Source organism: Drosophila melanogaster, chromosome 2L, assembly GCF_000001215.4.
Source record: "Drosophila melanogaster chromosome 2L".
Lineage (NCBI taxonomy): Eukaryota > Metazoa > Arthropoda > Insecta > Diptera > Drosophilidae > Drosophila > Drosophila melanogaster.
In genome coordinates, this window is record NT_033779.5 from 6904939 (window position 1) to 6920378 (window position 15440).

At 46.8% G+C, this 15440-nt stretch overlaps 7 protein-coding genes and 1 non-coding gene across 13 annotated transcripts in view; 2 read left to right on the forward strand and 6 right to left on the reverse strand.

The window, feature by feature from the left end:
- The window catches only part of Nlg2 (Neuroligin 2), a 31757-nt gene extending 30039 nt beyond the window's left edge, over positions 1–1718 (forward strand). For all 3 annotated transcript variants that reach the window (NM_001258987.2, NM_001298764.1, NM_078772.4), the window contains one exon: positions 27–1718. In NM_001258987.2, coding sequence (NP_001245916.1) covers positions 27–1054 — 1028 coding nt within the window. In that variant the 3' untranslated portion in view covers positions 1055–1718. The remainder of the gene's footprint in view (positions 1–26) is intronic.
- A 9-nt stretch (positions 1719–1727) lies between these two features.
- Polr1F (RNA polymerase I subunit F) lies at positions 1728–2906 on the reverse strand. The gene is made up of 2 exons (NM_135237.3): positions 2294–2906; positions 1728–2195 (listed from the first exon to the last, which is right to left on the reverse strand). Exons 1-2 carry the CDS (start codon positions 2837–2839, stop codon positions 1980–1982), a joined length of 762 nt encoding a protein of 253 aa, NP_609081.1. The 5' UTR covers positions 2840–2906; the 3' UTR covers positions 1728–1979.
- Positions 2907–3144: 238 nt separating this feature from the next.
- On the forward strand, positions 3145–6485 carry Rat1 (Rat1 5'-3' exoribonuclease). Of its 2 annotated transcripts, none has more exons than NM_135238.3 (1): positions 3145–6485. In NM_135238.3, the coding sequence occupies exon 1, from the start codon at positions 3228–3230 to the stop codon at positions 5952–5954; it is 2727 nt and encodes a 908-aa protein (NP_609082.1). In that variant the 5' UTR covers positions 3145–3227; the 3' UTR covers positions 5955–6485. The 2 variants fall into 2 exon arrangements, with proteins under 2 accessions (NP_609082.1, NP_001260166.1); NM_001273237.1 differs by having other exon boundaries at positions 3145–6119.
- Positions 6152–9200, reverse strand: Wee1 (Wee1 kinase). 2 transcript variants are annotated; one of them, NM_001273238.1, is made up of 5 exons: positions 8488–9200; positions 8007–8343; positions 7246–7950; positions 7011–7144; positions 6152–6914 (listed from the first exon to the last, which is right to left on the reverse strand). In NM_001273238.1, exons 1-5 carry the CDS (start codon positions 8987–8989, stop codon positions 6763–6765), a joined length of 1830 nt encoding a protein of 609 aa, NP_001260167.1. In that variant the 5' UTR covers positions 8990–9200; the 3' UTR covers positions 6152–6762. The 2 variants fall into 2 exon arrangements, with proteins under 2 accessions (NP_001260167.1, NP_477035.1); NM_057687.4 differs by having other exon boundaries at positions 6405–6914.
- Positions 9201–9362: 162 nt separating this feature from the next.
- Positions 9363–15272, reverse strand: x16 (x16 splicing factor). Of its 2 annotated transcripts, none has more exons than NM_001273239.2 (2): positions 14586–15272; positions 9363–10459 (listed from the first exon to the last, which is right to left on the reverse strand). In NM_001273239.2, exons 1-2 carry the CDS (start codon positions 15002–15004, stop codon positions 10105–10107), a joined length of 774 nt encoding a protein of 257 aa, NP_001260168.1. In that variant the 5' UTR covers positions 15005–15272; the 3' UTR covers positions 9363–10104. The 2 variants fall into 2 exon arrangements, with proteins under 2 accessions (NP_001260168.1, NP_723226.1); NM_164718.2 differs by having other exon boundaries at positions 9443–10462.
- On the reverse strand, positions 10643–11507 carry CG32829 (uncharacterized protein). Its single transcript, NM_164719.2, has one exon. It carries the CDS (start codon positions 11447–11449, stop codon positions 10745–10747), a length of 705 nt encoding a protein of 234 aa, NP_723227.1. The 5' UTR covers positions 11450–11507; the 3' UTR covers positions 10643–10744.
- On the reverse strand, positions 11815–13805 carry nop5. Its single transcript, NM_058064.5, has 2 exons — positions 12403–13805; positions 11815–12224 (listed from the first exon to the last, which is right to left on the reverse strand). Exons 1-2 carry the CDS (start codon positions 13671–13673, stop codon positions 11960–11962), a joined length of 1536 nt encoding a protein of 511 aa, NP_477412.1. The 5' UTR covers positions 13674–13805; the 3' UTR covers positions 11815–11959.
- snoRNA:nop5-x16-a lies at positions 12272–12372 on the reverse strand. The gene has a single exon (NR_047915.1). It is a non-coding gene; the product is annotated as a snoRNA:nop5-x16-a (small nucleolar RNA).
- Positions 15273–15440: the final 168 nt, after the last annotated feature.

The following is a 15440-nucleotide window of genomic DNA, read 5'->3' on the forward strand; positions in this document are numbered from 1 at the left end:
ATTAATATCCTAACGATTCCCCGCAGAGTGCGGCATCGATGGAGCCATGTCCGTATCGGAACTAACCACCACTCAGTCGCCAAAGGACAATAGAACTGGAATAGTGCGCGTGGAGACCCAGAAGGACCTGGCCACCGCGTCGACTGGGATCATTGGCAACCTGGAGCTGTTACGCCGTCTGGGAGGCAAGCAGTTTCAAAGCTATACGACAGCCCTGATAGCCACCGTGGCCGTGGGCTGCTTCCTGCTAATCCTGAATGTCCTGATCTTCGCGGGCATTTATCATCAGCGCGAGAAGCGAGCGCGAGATGCGAAGACCAAGGAGGAGCTGCAGGAGGGCGATAACAGCAAGAACTCCAGCATCCTGAAGCTCAACGCTCTGATGGGCGGCGGAGGAGCATGTGGTTCTGGTCCAGGCGACATAGCGGATGCGTATACCTTGAGCGGCTCCGTGGTGGACAGCAAGGGCGGAGTGGGCGTCGTGTTCGGGGAGTATAGCTGCTACGATGAGAAGACCAAGCAGCTGAAGGAAGAGAAGCTGCTGGTGGAACTGCCACCATCATCGTCGACGGGCCAGACGTCTTTGATGATAGACAATTGGGGCGCGTGTTCCACGAGCACTTTGGATCTGTTAAAAACAAAGCCAGGCGATCCCATCGAAATGGTGACCTACAGTGCGCTGCCCTCGGTAATGGAATCAACATCGGCCATGAGCAGCAAGCGTGGATCGTTTGTGGACACCACCCTGCAATTCAACAGTCCGCAGCAATTCGACTATGCTGTGCAGTCCTCGGATCAGATGTCCTTTAAGGCGATAGAGGATGCAGTGAAAGCGGCGGCAGGGCATGACTCGGAAATCACGCGGGATGATGACATTCCCGAACCGCCGCCACCACCACGATCCTTTCTGGCAGCCCAACAGCAACAACAACAGCAGCAGCAGCAGCAGCAAACAGGAATCCTGCGACAGACAGGAGCAGGTGGCACTTCCACGTCGGGATCGGCGAGCGGCAGCGGCAAGAAACGTGTACATATTCAGGAAATCTCAGTCTAGCAATCATAACCCTTCTAGTAACCAATTGTGACCCTAGTTTAATGTTTTTATCTAGTTATTTATGCGTCGAGCTTGTCCAACTGGAGCTTCTCCTACATCTGAGTCCAAGTTTTAGCCTATTTCTCAAAAATTAATTTTCGTCTATCTAATTTTTTAGTTTTAGAATACTTTTCTTTAAACAACTGACGCGATTAGTCTGTAAGCTTTCCAGTACCAAATTCATATTCATGTTAGGTGAGTTCGACTCTTGTTTAGTTATCAATTTCTGCTCACTGACCCAAATATTTAAAATAGAATCATGTTTCTGTTCTCTGGCATCAATGCAAAAAATCGTTGTAACTATATGTATTACGTATGTTTGTATATTATGTAAATGTTCCTTGTAGACGTGATTGAGAAGATAATTGTGTAGGAATAATTTTTGAAGTGTTATCATTGTGTGTATAGTTTATGTTACTTTTTGGTGTACGATTAGAAATTCATATTTGCTTCTATTTGCTTGTTATTTAATAATTAGCGAAATCAAAATAATATGTAACAAGCTTTTAATGATTTGTAAAAGAAAACCAGATATAATAACTATGATACACATATTGTATTTAATGTATTGTAAAATATTGACTCTATTTGTATGAAATACATATGTATTACAAAGTATTCATATTCACATTTTAAAAACTGTTTTCAATTAACCATATCCAACTGACCCCATTGGCAGTGGCGATCAATCGGTAAGGTGTGTTAGCATATTTAAGGTATTGTACCTCTAAGACATACGCTATGTACATCGAATATTGGTACTATAGCAGCATTGCAAACTACGTAAAGACTCGGCCCCATTCAGCATTGAATTTGTACATTTCGACATTATGTAATTGTTAATTTGTACTATATACAGAGATGTTAAAAACGAAAGGTTTTAAAGCTATATCGGCTCGCTTTTTATTTCTTTTTTCACTTTTTTCGTCTTTGTAGTGTCACCGTTTTCCCCATTCTTGCGTTTTGTTGAAGTTTTCTTTCTCGGCGTGAATTCAGGTTCTTTCTTAATTTCTGTTATAAGAGCATCTAACATCTCATCTGGGTCCTCTTTCTTGACTTCTTTCTCCTCCGGTGGGGGACTGCCAAACTTAATGGATTTGTTCTGAAGCACAAAATGTGTGGGGGTATAATTAGATATGTTTAAATCAGGTTTCAAAACGCTATCAAATCTATTTGTTTTTTAATTAGGTAGTGCCCTACCTTTGGAGCTTCGCCATTCTCTAGCAATAGTTCTCCCTCGATGTAAGGCATCAAGTTGCTGATATCGAAGTTTTTTATGCGGATCTTGATCTCCTGGTCCATGGCGATGTCCTCGCGACTTGCACTCTGGTTTGTGAAACGTATGGAGGTGTTGAAGACCCGGTAAATGACGGCGCTGACATGGTGCCTGGAGATGTGTCGCACCACGCCGCTCAGAATGGCGCCCGCCTTCGGTCGGAAGACATAAAAGTCCGCATTTATGACCAGATGCATGGTGGGATCGTCTGCGCGTAGACCCGCCGTTTGACCGAGCACCTTGATGTTCTTGATTCCGAGGACGATCCCGTCGAGCCCCGAGTCATAGAATCCCACCTTGGTACGGATAAGGAGCTCGTGGAGCGCGTGCTTGAAATTGGCCATGCCGTACGGGCCCATTGCTAGGTGCATGTCCGTGGTGATGCAACGCACGCATGACTCCGGGCTGCTGGCATAGTTTTCCAGCTCCTTGACCGAAAATTTAATGTATTTCTGCAGTATCTTGGCCATTGCGAGATCTTAAACTATTAAAACTATTGGTTCGAATCGACCACATGAATTACATCTGACGATCTGGCATCCCCGCAGGTGCTACAAGAAATGCAATTTTAGCGGTTTTCCGCCAAATTGTACACCCTTTGGATGAGTAAAAAATGGTTAGATAAATCGTTGAACTATTAATATTTACAACTTTTTAGGATAATTATTAGTCACTTTATTAAATTTAATGCCAATACTAATGGCATACATTTTGTATTTTTTATATGTTTTGGTATTTTTTCTCCCCGCCATTTGTACGGTCCCATTGATCGGAGCATGCTTGTGGTATAGGTGAAGAAAACGAGGAAAGCAGAGTTTGACCAAATATAAGAAAAATAGAGCCTAAACCGAAGATATAATGGGAGTTCCAGCATTCTTTCGCTGGCTGAGCCGGAAGTATCCATCCGTGATAATAGAATGCAATGAAAACAAGCAGGTGGACGCGGACACCGGTCGAAACATCTACGAGGACCCCACCTTGCCGAATCCAAATGGGATAGAGTTTGACAATCTGTACCTGGACATGAACGGCATCATCCATCCGTGCACGCATCCGGAGGACAAGCCGGCGCCGAAGAACGAGGACGAGATGATGGTGGCCATCTTCGAATGCATCGACCGTCTGTTCGGTATTGTACGTCCTCGAAAACTGCTCTATATGGCCATCGATGGCGTTGCTCCACGAGCCAAGATGAATCAGCAGCGATCTCGTCGCTTCCGAGCGGCCAAGGAAACCACCGAAAAGCGGCTGGAGATAGCACGGATCCGCGAGGAGCTGCTGAGCCGCGGCTGCAAGCTGCCACCGGAGAAGGAGAAGGGTGAACACTTTGACTCCAACTGCATCACGCCGGGCACCCCGTTCATGGACCGACTGAGCAAGTGTTTGCACTACTTTGTTCATGATCGTCAAAACAATAACCCGGCCTGGAAGGGCATCAAGGTGATCCTGTCGGACGCCAATGTGCCCGGTGAGGGTGAGCACAAGATCATGGATTACATTCGCAAGCAGCGTGCCCAGCCTGATCACGATCCCAACACGCAGCACGTCTTGTGCGGAGCCGACGCCGATCTCATCATGTTGGGTCTGGCCACGCACGAGCCCAACTTCACAATCATTCGGGAGGAGTTCCTGCCGAATAAGCCGCGTCCCTGCGACATCTGCAACGGATTTGGCCACGAGATGGACAAGTGTGTCGGACTCGGAGCGACTGCGCCAACTAGCGCCAATTTTAAGCCCGATGTGCCCATAGGCGCCGAGGTAAAGTTCATCTTTGTGCGGCTGAGTGTGCTACGCGAGTACCTAAAGCAGACTCTTGAGATGCCGAATCTGCCATTTGAGTACAGTTTCGAGCGCGCGTTGGACGACTGGGTGTTCATGTGCTTCTTTGTGGGCAATGATTTTCTGCCCCACCTGCCTAGCCTGGAGATTCGCGAGGGTGCAGTAGATCGATTGGTGGAGTTATACAAGAAGTGCGTTTACAAGACAAGGGGCTATCTCACCGACTCGGGAGATGTAAATCTTGACCGGGTGCAGCTGATTATGACCGACTTGGGCAATGCCGAGGACCAGATCTTCAAGAGCCGACAGCGACGCGAGGAGCAGTTCAAGGCCAGGGACAAGGCGCGCAAGAGGCAGGAAAGGAATCAGGACCACGGATCCTTGAATCAGTCTGCTTTTGGCGCCAGCGCCGTGGGTCCAAACAGCCAGCAAAGGAGCGTCGGCAACTACAAGGAGGAGGCCGCGGCACTTCGTAATAGAAAACGGACGAGTGACATGGCCAATTTGGATGACGAAGATGAGGAGGAGAATAACGACGAGGTGCGATTGTGGGAGGATGGCTTCAAGGACCGCTACTACGAATCCAAGTTTGACGTGGCACCGGGTAACCAGCAGTTCCGATACGCTGTAGCCCTGCAGTATGTCCGAGGATTGTGCTGGGTTCTTAAGTACTACTATCAGGGCTGTGCCTCCTGGAACTGGTACTTCCCATACCATTATGCACCCTTCGCATCGGATTTTGTCAACATCCAGGGACTGTCCACGATGTTCGAAAAGGGCACAAAGCCGTTTAATCCGCTCGAGCAACTGATGGGCGTCTTTCCGGCAGCCAGTAGTTCACACGTGCCCGAGCCGTGGGCCAAGCTCATGTCCGATCCGGAGTCACCGATCATTGACTTCTATCCGGAGGACTTTAAGATCGATCTGAATGGCAAGAAGTTCGCCTGGCAGGGAGTGGCTCTGCTGCCGTTCGTCGATGAGAAGCGTCTCTTCAAGGCTTTGGTTCCCTACTATGATCAACTTACTGGAGAGGAGGTGAAGCGAAACAAGCGTGGAGACAATTACCTGTACATCAGCAATCAGAGTCCGCACTACAAAAAGGTGAAGAAAATCAGCGAAAAGGATGATGAGAGCGTTTGCAAAGCCATCTCATTTGACGGTATGCGCGGCACTTTGGGAAAAACCGAACTAAACACTGCCATCAGCGGCGTTCTTAAGTCGCCGATTTCCGGGCTATCGGACATTAATGACAATATAACCGTGACGACCACGTTCAGGGATCCGGAATACGATGAAGACTACATTTTCGAAGCGAAGCGCCTCGAAAACGCCGTAGATCCGCCACAGGTGCTGCCAAATGAGCAGTCTGGTAACAAGCATCGTCCCGTCATCGGTTTTAATAGCCACTTGACCAGGGCCTACGTTCCGGATAGTGGTCACCGCATGCTGAACGCTGGCATAAGGAACCAACAGGGTGGCGGTGGCAATGGAGGTGGAGGAGGAGGCTACGGGCAAGGAGGCGGCTACGGCCAGGGAATAGGCGGAAACCAAGGACAGAGCTATCAGAACAATAGCCGAAACTATAACTACAACTACAACAATAACTACAATCAGCACCAGGGTGGCGGCTATCAAAACAACTACAATAACCGACAGCAGCAGCAATATGGCCACAATCAGAGATTCAACCAGGACAATTCGAATCAGCAGCAGCGCAACTTTAACAACTATAATGGTCCAAGGAACAACAACTACCAGCAACAAGGCGGCAGCAGGCAACAGAATCAGAATTATAGACGGTTTTAGGTGTATCATACAAACAATATAATATGTAGCGCATAACAAAAGTGTAATCCATATTAATTTACATTATTTTTTAATGAAGAAAATATACTGATTAAGGATTTCCAAACAAACTCATGCCAAGTTCTGAGTTTGTTCTTTAAATGAAATACCCATTGCATTTCTATCAAAGCAGCTTACAGCCAACATCTAGTCTTAGTGCCTCAAAGAAAATAAGTCAAATTACAATAATGATCATTTCTCTTTCCATTGATTGCGTAAAAAAAGCAAACTAGCTGGATAATACAAAAAAATGAGACGATTGTTATTTTCAGATAAGGAAAATGGAACATAATTTGACAGGAAATTGGATAATATCAAAACAATTTCTAGTGGAGTAAACAATTGAATTTAAGAAAAACTTCGCAAACATTTTGTTTTAAATCCGGAGTCATAATAAATCCAGTAGTTTTTATGGAATAGCATTCGCTATATTTAACGAATGGAATGTTATTATTTCGATTTCCATGTAACATAATAAATATTTTAATTTCGAAAACAATACTCATTACAACTATGCGAGAATCTTAAAGTTTACAAGGGGCTTTTCTTAAAACGATTGTGCTTTCTTAACAGGGAAAAGTTCACTGAGCTTGAAAAATATATAGATTATATTTACGAATGCTTCAAAATCCATGAGCTTAAACGAAAGCGAATAGTTAGAAATATGTATCGATTATATGAATACGCTTAAAAGGTAACACAATGTGAGCTTAGTTCACGTTCGATTCGGAAGAGTTTAGCTATCGGTTCGGCATCTGTTGCGAGCTTATCAGATATTGGTGATAACGTTCTTGTTGCGATCGGATATGCTGTCGAACTTGCCATGGCTGGAGAATGGCGTGCGCATGCGTCGCGTGAAGCTGCGAAGGCAACGCTGTCCATCCAGACTGTCCGGATTGTTAGTCACCGCAAGAAGATTGACTAAAATGAGTTGCAGAAACGTTAGAAATTGTAAACATCCAGATAACCAACCACCTTAAAGTTTAAGTTGTTATACAACTATTTATCTTATCTTACCTCGTTGCTCGAGCAGTTTAATCTGTTTTTTGGCCTCTCTCAGCTTGTTCATCAGTATCTCGTTCTTGCGCTTCTCCACGGTCAGCTCCAGGCCGAGCTGCAGCTTGCTCTTGGAGTCAACAGCACTCAGAATTCTGCAAATTAAACGAACATTATATGTATTTAGTGTGAGCACATTTATCTTAAATGCAACTAAATATGATTGTCGCTTATACTGTCGACTCAATTTACTTACGGATGACTGAATATAGACTGCGAAGTGGGCCTCTTGTCGGGATAAGGATGCATCATCTGGGCTATGAGCTCGTTAAAATCCCTGCTCAGGCTCGGCAGAATCGGCACCTTGCCATCTCGCAAGTTGTGCCATTCGGGTCCATTTTTAGGCAGCGGACCACCGCCGGCCGCCTCGAACAGCGTGATGCCCAGGGAAAATATGTCGGCCTTGAAGAGATTCGAATAATCCTCGTGAAGGATCTCCTTGGGCAGGTAACGACAGTCTCCCTCCTCGACGTAGGGTTCCTTAACGGAGGTCACGTGTCCCAGGTCGCCGATCTTGTACGTAACCAGATTCTCTGAATGGCGCAGTTCTTCATAGACGCTGTCCATGCCATCGTCATCTTTGGTCTGCTGCGGCTGCACCTCCACCAGCTTGTGTGCATTGGGATTCATGGTGGAGAATATGTTTTCGGGCTTCAGATCCATGTGCACCAGGTCATTTGAATGAATATAGCGTAGGCCCTCTATCACATGCATGAGAACAATCTTTAGCTCTGCCTCACCCAAACAATGATCTTGGATGCGCGCGTGCAAGCTGCCACCATCGCAGAATTCATTCTGTATCAGCATATGATCGTCCTCCGCCCACGCGGAATAGTATCTAACCACGTTATCGTGCTTGCCCAATACAGCATGGGCCCAGACCTCGTTCAGGGCTCTCTTTCTGCAAGCAAATAGATTGTTAAACGACGCTCGTTGCAATAACTAATGAATACTCACTCGAAAGAACTGCCTGCCACCGGCTTCTTACTCTTTTTAATCGCATATATGCAGCCATCTAGTCGATTGACGCATTGGAACACCACACCGAACTCGCCAACGCCGATTACGTTGACTTGCATGAACTCCCGCTTGAAGCGACTGATGTTCGTGTCGTGCAGGGCCAGCCGCTTGGGTGCCTGCTGGTGGATTTCGCGCATCGAGTCGCCCGCCTCCTCCGTCACATCGTCGTCGCAGGCATCACTGAGCAAATACTTTTGCATAGCATTCACGTTCAGGTTGAGGTTTTCGCGTCCGAATTGCGTGCGACAGCGCTTCTTATTGTGAGCCATGAGGCCTAAAAATAAAAAAAATGATTATTAGATTGCTAATAAGACTAAGCTGGGATGGGTTAAAGTGGAGTGCAAATTAAAGCAACGAACTGGAAATTGATACCTTTATTTAATTAAAATATCAAAAGCGAGAAACGTTTTAAACTTACTATCTGGCGTGAAGGGGTTCACATTTGCCGTGTCCTGGGTGGGCAGTTTGCGGTTGTGCAGTGGCAGAGATCGCGGGCGCTCTGACAGGCGGAAGAGGTCGTCGCTGCGCCTGGAGGCATTCACTGCCGCTGCTGCCGCCGACAGATGGTTGCTGCACTGCGTCGTCGACTTCTGCAGGATGGTCTTTGGAGTGGCCGGTGTGCTAAAGAGTCGCAGGGCCCGCACCTTTTGGCATGGCGGCGACATGGACACGTCCCCGTCGCCGCCTTCTTTGCCTATCTTACTGTCCAGCTGCTGCTCCTCACCGGAGGATAGCTTCGGCCGCTGCTGAAGGGGATGCTGCGGACTCGCTCCCTCGGGCGTGTCCTTGTCAAAGTCATCATCGGCGAAGCGGAGCTTGCGCGGATTGAAGACCTGCGGCGATGGCGAACGCGATCTCAGTTCGACGCTTGAATCGAGTGAGGTGACGCTCATCTCGTGCTCCGACTGGCGGAATGCCATTGTTGCTGTAGCTGTCCAGCTGACCACGTTGAAAGACGATTCTGTTCGTTATTTCTGATTTCAGAACTATTTGTATGGAAGCCGGCGGCAGTAAAGTAAAGGCAATAGTTAAAAAAAATGCAAAACAAAACACAAAACAAAATTTAACTGGAGGAATGCTAGTCTAATAATGTGGCCGTACCCGATGCGCAATAAAATACCAGCTCTGACTGAAAAAATACTAAGTAACTGGAAGTGCAGAGTTACCAAACAAACAAAATACTAAACATCTGGCAAAAATACCAATTTAAATAATGCGCACCTACTTCTAAACTGAGTGACCAGACTTGTTCAAGACCGCATAAAGCCCGCCAAATTCAAATGGAAAACAACTAATTTTGGCATTTAATTTATTGATTGAATATCTGTATTTTAGTGTTCAGCGCATTTGCTACATAATTCAAACACACATCTCAAGAATCCATACATATGTATTTTTTTAATACTTAACTATGACATCAATGTATGAATAATTATTATGCACTGTTGCAATACTTAATTATTACGAATATAGAAACACATCATACAGAGATTGGAGTCAAATAATCAAGTTGTTGTGTTGCATAAATTGAAAATTGTGTAAAATTGACATGAAAATGGTGGCGATGCTTCGTCCTCTGCACATTCGAGTATAATTCCAGGGTAAGCAAAATAAAATCCAAGGCAAATCAATTTACATAGCAATCCTGACTAGATCGTTAATCTGCGGCTGCCGATACATTTCTATATCTTAAATTTCCTTCCGTCAAATGATTTTCCGAAGCGCTCTCCTTTGTTCTGCGTGTGCTTGTATTTGTTGTTGTGTTGGAACATTAGAATACCTAAATATGCAAACTCGAGTTCCACTATAAATTAAAACCCTTAACTAATATGGTTTTGGACAACTAAAAACCTTAGATGGATACTGCATGAAAAAGTATTTGGGAATCTGTCTTGTTACACGTGAGGTTGTTTCTTTTGGGAATGAGGATTAGAGTCCAGTGCGTGGAGAGCCCATCTCGCCGGATTCATCGGGGGGTTGCAGCTCCGGCCCTCATCATCGCATGTCGGGCTCCGTCTGCATCCGTTCGCTGTCGCTAGTCCCTTGAAACGGATCGTGAGGCGGACGAGTCACCACGACGCCTGGGCGGCGATCCACGGCGCACCGCTGGCGACGCCGATCGAGATCGGGAACGCGACCGCGGCGATCCCCTAACCCGGTCATCGTCCTCATCCTCATAGCGCCGTTTTGGCGGCGGCGGTGAATCTACCGCTCCACTGCCGTTGCGCTCGTGGTCGCTGTACCTCGACGCCGATCCGTTCTCGTCCCGTCCGTTCGAGCGGCCGGAGCGACGGCCCACCGAGCCGGCGGAGCGACTGCGGGATCGAGTTCCGGACTTGGAGCGAGTGCGCCTGCGTCGCGATGTGCTCCGAGATCTGCTGAATGAGTTGCTTCTGGAAATGAAATGGGATAAATCGTCGTGATTAGCTATCAGGCTTTTCAAAAAACGTAACAATTTAAGCTACCTTATATATGTATATACTAATATACTAATACATTTAAATATATTATAGTGTGCTATATTATTTGAAACATTGTAAGTATCAAAACTAGCTTTTAGCAGATTAAGTTTTAACAGCTTATTGAATAAAACACAAGACAGTATAATATTCTAGAACCTCTCCCAGTTTTAATTCTGCATTTCACATAAAGATCACATGTATAATATAGCTTGCTCAATGCTTGCCGCCCTTCTTTTTGTAGTGCTTGTGGCCGTGCTTCTTGGAGCCCTTCTCGCCGTGCTCCTTCTTCTCCTCGAAGCTGTCGCCGTACTTGTGCTCCTTCTTGTACTTCTTGTGGTCCTCGTCGTGGTGACCCTTCTTGTAGTGTCCGTGGTGCTTCTTGTGACCCTTCTTTTTGCCGCCCTCGTGCTTTTCGCCCTTCTTGTGCTCGCCGTGCTCCTCGGCATGATGATGGTGCTCCTTTCCATACTTCTTATGATGTCCGCCCTTGTGCTCATCATCGTAGAACTTCTTCTCCTTGATGTACTCGTCCTTTTTGAACTTCTTGTGGTATTCTAATTCCTTGTGACCCTTCTTGTGCTTCTTTTTGTGATGATGTTTGCCGCCCTTCTTGTGAGCGCCGTGTTCATGCTTCTCACCATGCTCATCCTTCTCATCGTAGTGTTTCTTCTTCTTCGATCCCTTGTCGCCGTGGTGGTGCTCGTGGTCTTCCACCTCGTGGTGCTTCTTCTCGTCCTCTTCCCATTCCTTGTGCTCCTTGTGTCCGTGCTCACCCTTGTGCTCCTCGTCACCGAACTTCTTCTTCTCGTACTTGTCGCCACCCTCCTCCTCCTCGGATGATGAGGCCTCCTTCTTCTTGGCTGCCGCGTAAGTCAGCAGGAGTCCCAGGACCAGCAGCAACTTAAAATGACCATGCATCTCGCATAGTTTTCTCGTTCAAATGGCACCAGTTGCAATCGCATTTATATACCACGCCGTTGACCACAAAATGGTCAAAATGACTGGGCCTGGCATCATGATGCAAGCAATTGGGGCTGACGTAAAAACTTTCTGCTCCATTGGTCCCTTTACCGCAGTCAAACGTACTTTTTACCTCGCAGCGAGTGACGGATTGGCCTCCAAAATTGGGAGCTGCTTTTGAAATATGTTGCTAAGCTTCGCAGACAAGAACTGAATGCCTAAGAGGTAGCTTAGTTCTTAAAATCAAAGGACATTAAACAATTGCAATTGCTTTCTTAAGAATTAAGTATATCAAAACCAATACGAATAACATATTAACATTTGTATTTTGTTATGCAAATATTACATTTTATTTCTAATGTACACCGGAAACTTTAATCGTTTTGGTAATTATAAAATCCTATACTTTACAGTAAGGTAACCTATGATGCTAAAACTTAAGGCCTACTAACTAGTCAAGGTGGGAAATTACTCCTGGTGCTTTGACTTTTTCTTTTTCTTTGCTGGTGTTGGCTGATCCTCGGGCTCTGGTGCTGCCGCCTCCTCAACGGCCTCCACCTCTTCGTCCTTCTGCTTCTTCTTCTTTTTCTTCTTCTTCTCGGACTTGACCTCCGCCTCCTCCTCAGCAGGTTCCTCCTTCTTAACAGGCGTCTGCTGTTCGGACTCGGAGTGCTTGCGCTTCTTCTTCACGTTCAAGGTGTTGTCGGCCTCTGGTTGGTAGGTGAACACCTCGCTAAAAAGTTAAGAAATAAATTAAATACACTGAACAATCGAGAGATAGCCTGATTGTAAACCCAATTTCGCTCAGACAGCCAAGGTTTATCGTCATCTTAATCGGATACATGCGAAACCTTTTGGGTATCATCACTGGAAATCTGTTTACTCTTATATAATTGACAGCTAAAACATACCTCTTGGCCTGGTACTTCTCGAACTTGGCCTTGGCCTTGCCGGTGCCGGAGAGTTTGCGCAGGTTGCCCTCCTCCAGGAGTCGCAGCCGAGACTCCAGTTTAACCTTGTGAGCCGCTCCTAGCTCAAAGGTAGCCTCTTCGCCAAAGGCATCAACACGCGTGGCAAGCGACGCTTTGGCGGCCAGTGAACGCGACATTTTGCCCTTGTTCTTCTGGCTTGCCTGTCCCACCAACTGGGCGTGATAGATCAAACCGTACTTTGGAGTATCCTTCTTGGTCTTCAGCGCACGGAAGAGTGCTTTCTCGGCGCCCAGAATTTGTACAGTAGATGAGGGATGCTTGGCCAGGTTAATCAGCGAGCCAGCATGGGCAATCAGTCGAGCGCCGACGGTGTCGCCCACGAGCACTGTCAAATTCGGAGCCATGGCCATCATTCTGGCCTTCAAGTAGTCGTACAAGTGGGTGCGGTAATCGTTGATCGATATGATCTCGTCGCACAGACACTGAATGTTCAGCACATCCTCCTCGGAGATTTCGGTACCCATAGAGATCTCAGCTGCCTCCTTGACCTTTTCCTCCACATCTTCTGGCAGAATGTCGGACAGATCGCTTGTGGCCATATTATCCCTGGTGCCCACCAACTTGATGGTCTTCACGAAGGCAATGTTGTCGGTAATAATCTTGCCCAGCTCGGGAAAGTGCCAACCGTACCACTCGCGTGCACGCATCATGTAGTTGTTCAACTCCTTGTCCAGGTCATCCAGCAAGCACTGGGCCTGCACAATCATTGTGTCGATCTTGTCGGGCGAGAACTTAAGCTTGTAGCGCGACAAGGAGTGGGCAAGACCCAGGGCCATGGCGGTCATCTCACGCTTGGGCAGACCACCAAGCAGACTGTCCGCCTGCTGGCGAATACAGCGCATCAGCTCCTGGACGCCAGTGTTGCAGACACACTGTACCGACAGTTTGTCCTTGATGGCTGTGCCCAGTTTGGCATCGGCAACCAAGAGCGAAGACTGCACGTCGTCAACGAGCAGCTTCTTGAGTGTCTTTTTCAGCGGCTTGGCTACCTTGCCCTCCACCGCCGCCGTTGCAGCGGCCAGCGCCTCTGTGGTGTCATTGAATTTCTCAAAGTGCTTCAGCTTCAGCAGCTTGTTGGCCTTCTCCGGAGTCTCAAACTCCTGGTACAGATTGTCCACCTGCTCCAGTTTCTTTTCGTCCAGCAGCTTGAAAATCGCGTAGCCCGCCGGCGTTTCGTAGAGCACAAACATCGCGTTACGCTCTGCTCATTTAGTTTCAATTTTAATTCAATTTAAAACCACCGAAACTCTCGGCAGCCAGCAGCAACTTAACCTTCTTTTCCGTATGCCGCGTGTAAAAGAAAAATCCAAAATGAAGTGCAAGCACGTGTGCCTTCGGTCTACGGCGTTGCCACTTGGTTCGCGCATAACAGCACCACTGTAATTAATTCACCACGAACGTAAAAGCGCGGGGAAAATAGCGTAGGAGGGTGTCTTGCAGCCGCCTGCTACCCTTTTGTTTACCACTTATTTTAATTTGTCTATTTCTAATCAAATCAATCAAACTTTAATATCAATATTAAATATATTAGAGGACTTCGCTAAATCATTGTCACGTAACTATTTGTAAGCTTTTGTGCAATTTACGGACAAATTCTTGTGCTCAAGAGTATAAAATATATATATTTTATATATTTATTAATCACGAAAGTGTTTACATTTTTACAATATATTAGACTTATAATAGTCTATATAATAGACTTAAAAACAAAATTCTGTTATTACTATCTGAATAGATAACTACTGTTGTCAAGCATGATTTTGTTAGACAATTGTAGAAGCTATATACTTCTCATATCGATATTAATGGGTATGCCACCCGAGCACGTGTGCGTGCTGTTATGGTACAGAACTACTTCATGCGCTGGGATTAACAGCACTCATTGCGCATAACAGCACGCTGTTAGTTTTAACAGGCGACAGAGGTGCCCAAACAAACTCAACATTTTTGCATGCGCATACACACAAGCATGCATGTATGTATGTATGCGTTTGTTTGTATGTATGCCTTTCTCTCGCCATGTTACAAAAAGCAAGAAGTTTTTGGCAACGACAATGAATGAAAAATTGAAATGGCGAATTGCAAATGCGAATTGCGCTTACCTGCGTCGCTGCCTGGCCTTCCTTTCGCGACAGTGGCGAGCGAAATGCCCCCGTCCGCCGCACTCGTAGCACTTATCGTCCCCACGACCACCGCCGCCTCGGTCGCGTCCTCCGAGTCCTCCACCACCACCGCCTCCACCACCTCCGCCACCACCACCGCCGGACCTAGCATACTTTCCGGTGGACAATTCCACACGGGCTCGGCGCCCGCAAACCGTCCGTCCGTCCAATCCGCGCACCGCATCCGCCGCATCGCGGGCACTCTCAAACTCCACGAAGGCGAAGCCCGGCGGATTGCGGGCTATCCAGACGCTGCGCAAACTGCCGTACGCTCCAAATACATACTCCAGGTCGTTCTTCCGGGCATTGTTGCCCAGATCGCCCACGTACACCTTTCTATCGCTCGGATGGCGCGACATTTCTGTTTATTTCGCTTTTCCCCGGGCCCAAATTAATGTGGCAGCAGCGCAGAAAAAAATCGATGATGGGTTGGAATCACTTGCCACCGCCTTCCTGGGCACTTTGGTCGGTCAATCGCGCACTGGCGAACACTTTTAGTCACTTAACACGGTCGGCAGATGCGAATTTTTGTGTTTATTTTCTATTTAATGCAGCGCAAAACTCATTTTACCGGGTAGCAAACAGAGTGACCGTGGACAGACCATTAAAAGAAACTGCGGACTCGCTAAAAATATACCAAAAGTTATGCTCAATCCGCGGGTAACGGTCAGCAAAAGGCGGGAGTGTCTGGCAACAATAACTTCCAGGGCCGAAAAATGAAAATCTAAATATTTCCTTTTCAACTCCTACGAAAAAAATACTCAAAATTATTTTTTCCTTTCAAAACATTCCATC

Coding starts and splice junctions, on each gene's coding strand:
- CG32829 (NM_164719.2), bottom strand. CDS start 11,449: ATGCATGGTCATTTTAAGTTGCTGCTGGTCCTGGGACTCCTGCTGACT.
- Polr1F (NM_135237.3), bottom strand. CDS start 2,839: ATGGCCAAGATACTGCAGAAATACATTAAATTTTCGGTCAAGGAGCTG. Junction 2,196..2,293: donor AGAATGGCGAAGCTCCAAAG/GTAGGGCACTAC, acceptor TTTGTGCTTCAG/AACAAATCCATTAAGTTTGG.
- Rat1 (NM_135238.3), top strand. CDS start 3,228: ATGGGAGTTCCAGCATTCTTTCGCTGGCTGAGCCGGAAGTATCCATCC.
- x16 (NM_164718.2), bottom strand. CDS start 15,004: ATGTCGCGCCATCCGAGCGATAGAAAGGTGTACGTGGGCGATCTGGGC. Junction 10,463..14,585: donor AAGGCCAGGCAGCGACGCAG/GTAAGCGCAATT, acceptor TTTCATTTCCAG/AAGCAACTCATTCAGCAGAT.
- Wee1 (NM_001273238.1), bottom strand. CDS start 8,989: ATGGCATTCCGCCAGTCGGAGCACGAGATGAGCGTCACCTCACTCGAT. Junction 7,951..8,006: donor GTGGCAGGCAGTTCTTTCGA/GTGAGTATTCAT, acceptor ATTTGCTTGCAG/AAAGAGAGCCCTGAACGAGG. Junction 6,915..7,010: donor TAAACTGCTCGAGCAACGAG/GTAAGATAAGAT, acceptor AACTCATTTTAG/TCAATCTTCTTGCGGTGACT.
- nop5 (NM_058064.5), bottom strand. CDS start 13,673: ATGTTTGTGCTCTACGAAACGCCGGCGGGCTACGCGATTTTCAAGCTG. Junction 12,225..12,402: donor GAGAAGTACCAGGCCAAGAG/GTATGTTTTAGC, acceptor TTAACTTTTTAG/CGAGGTGTTCACCTACCAAC.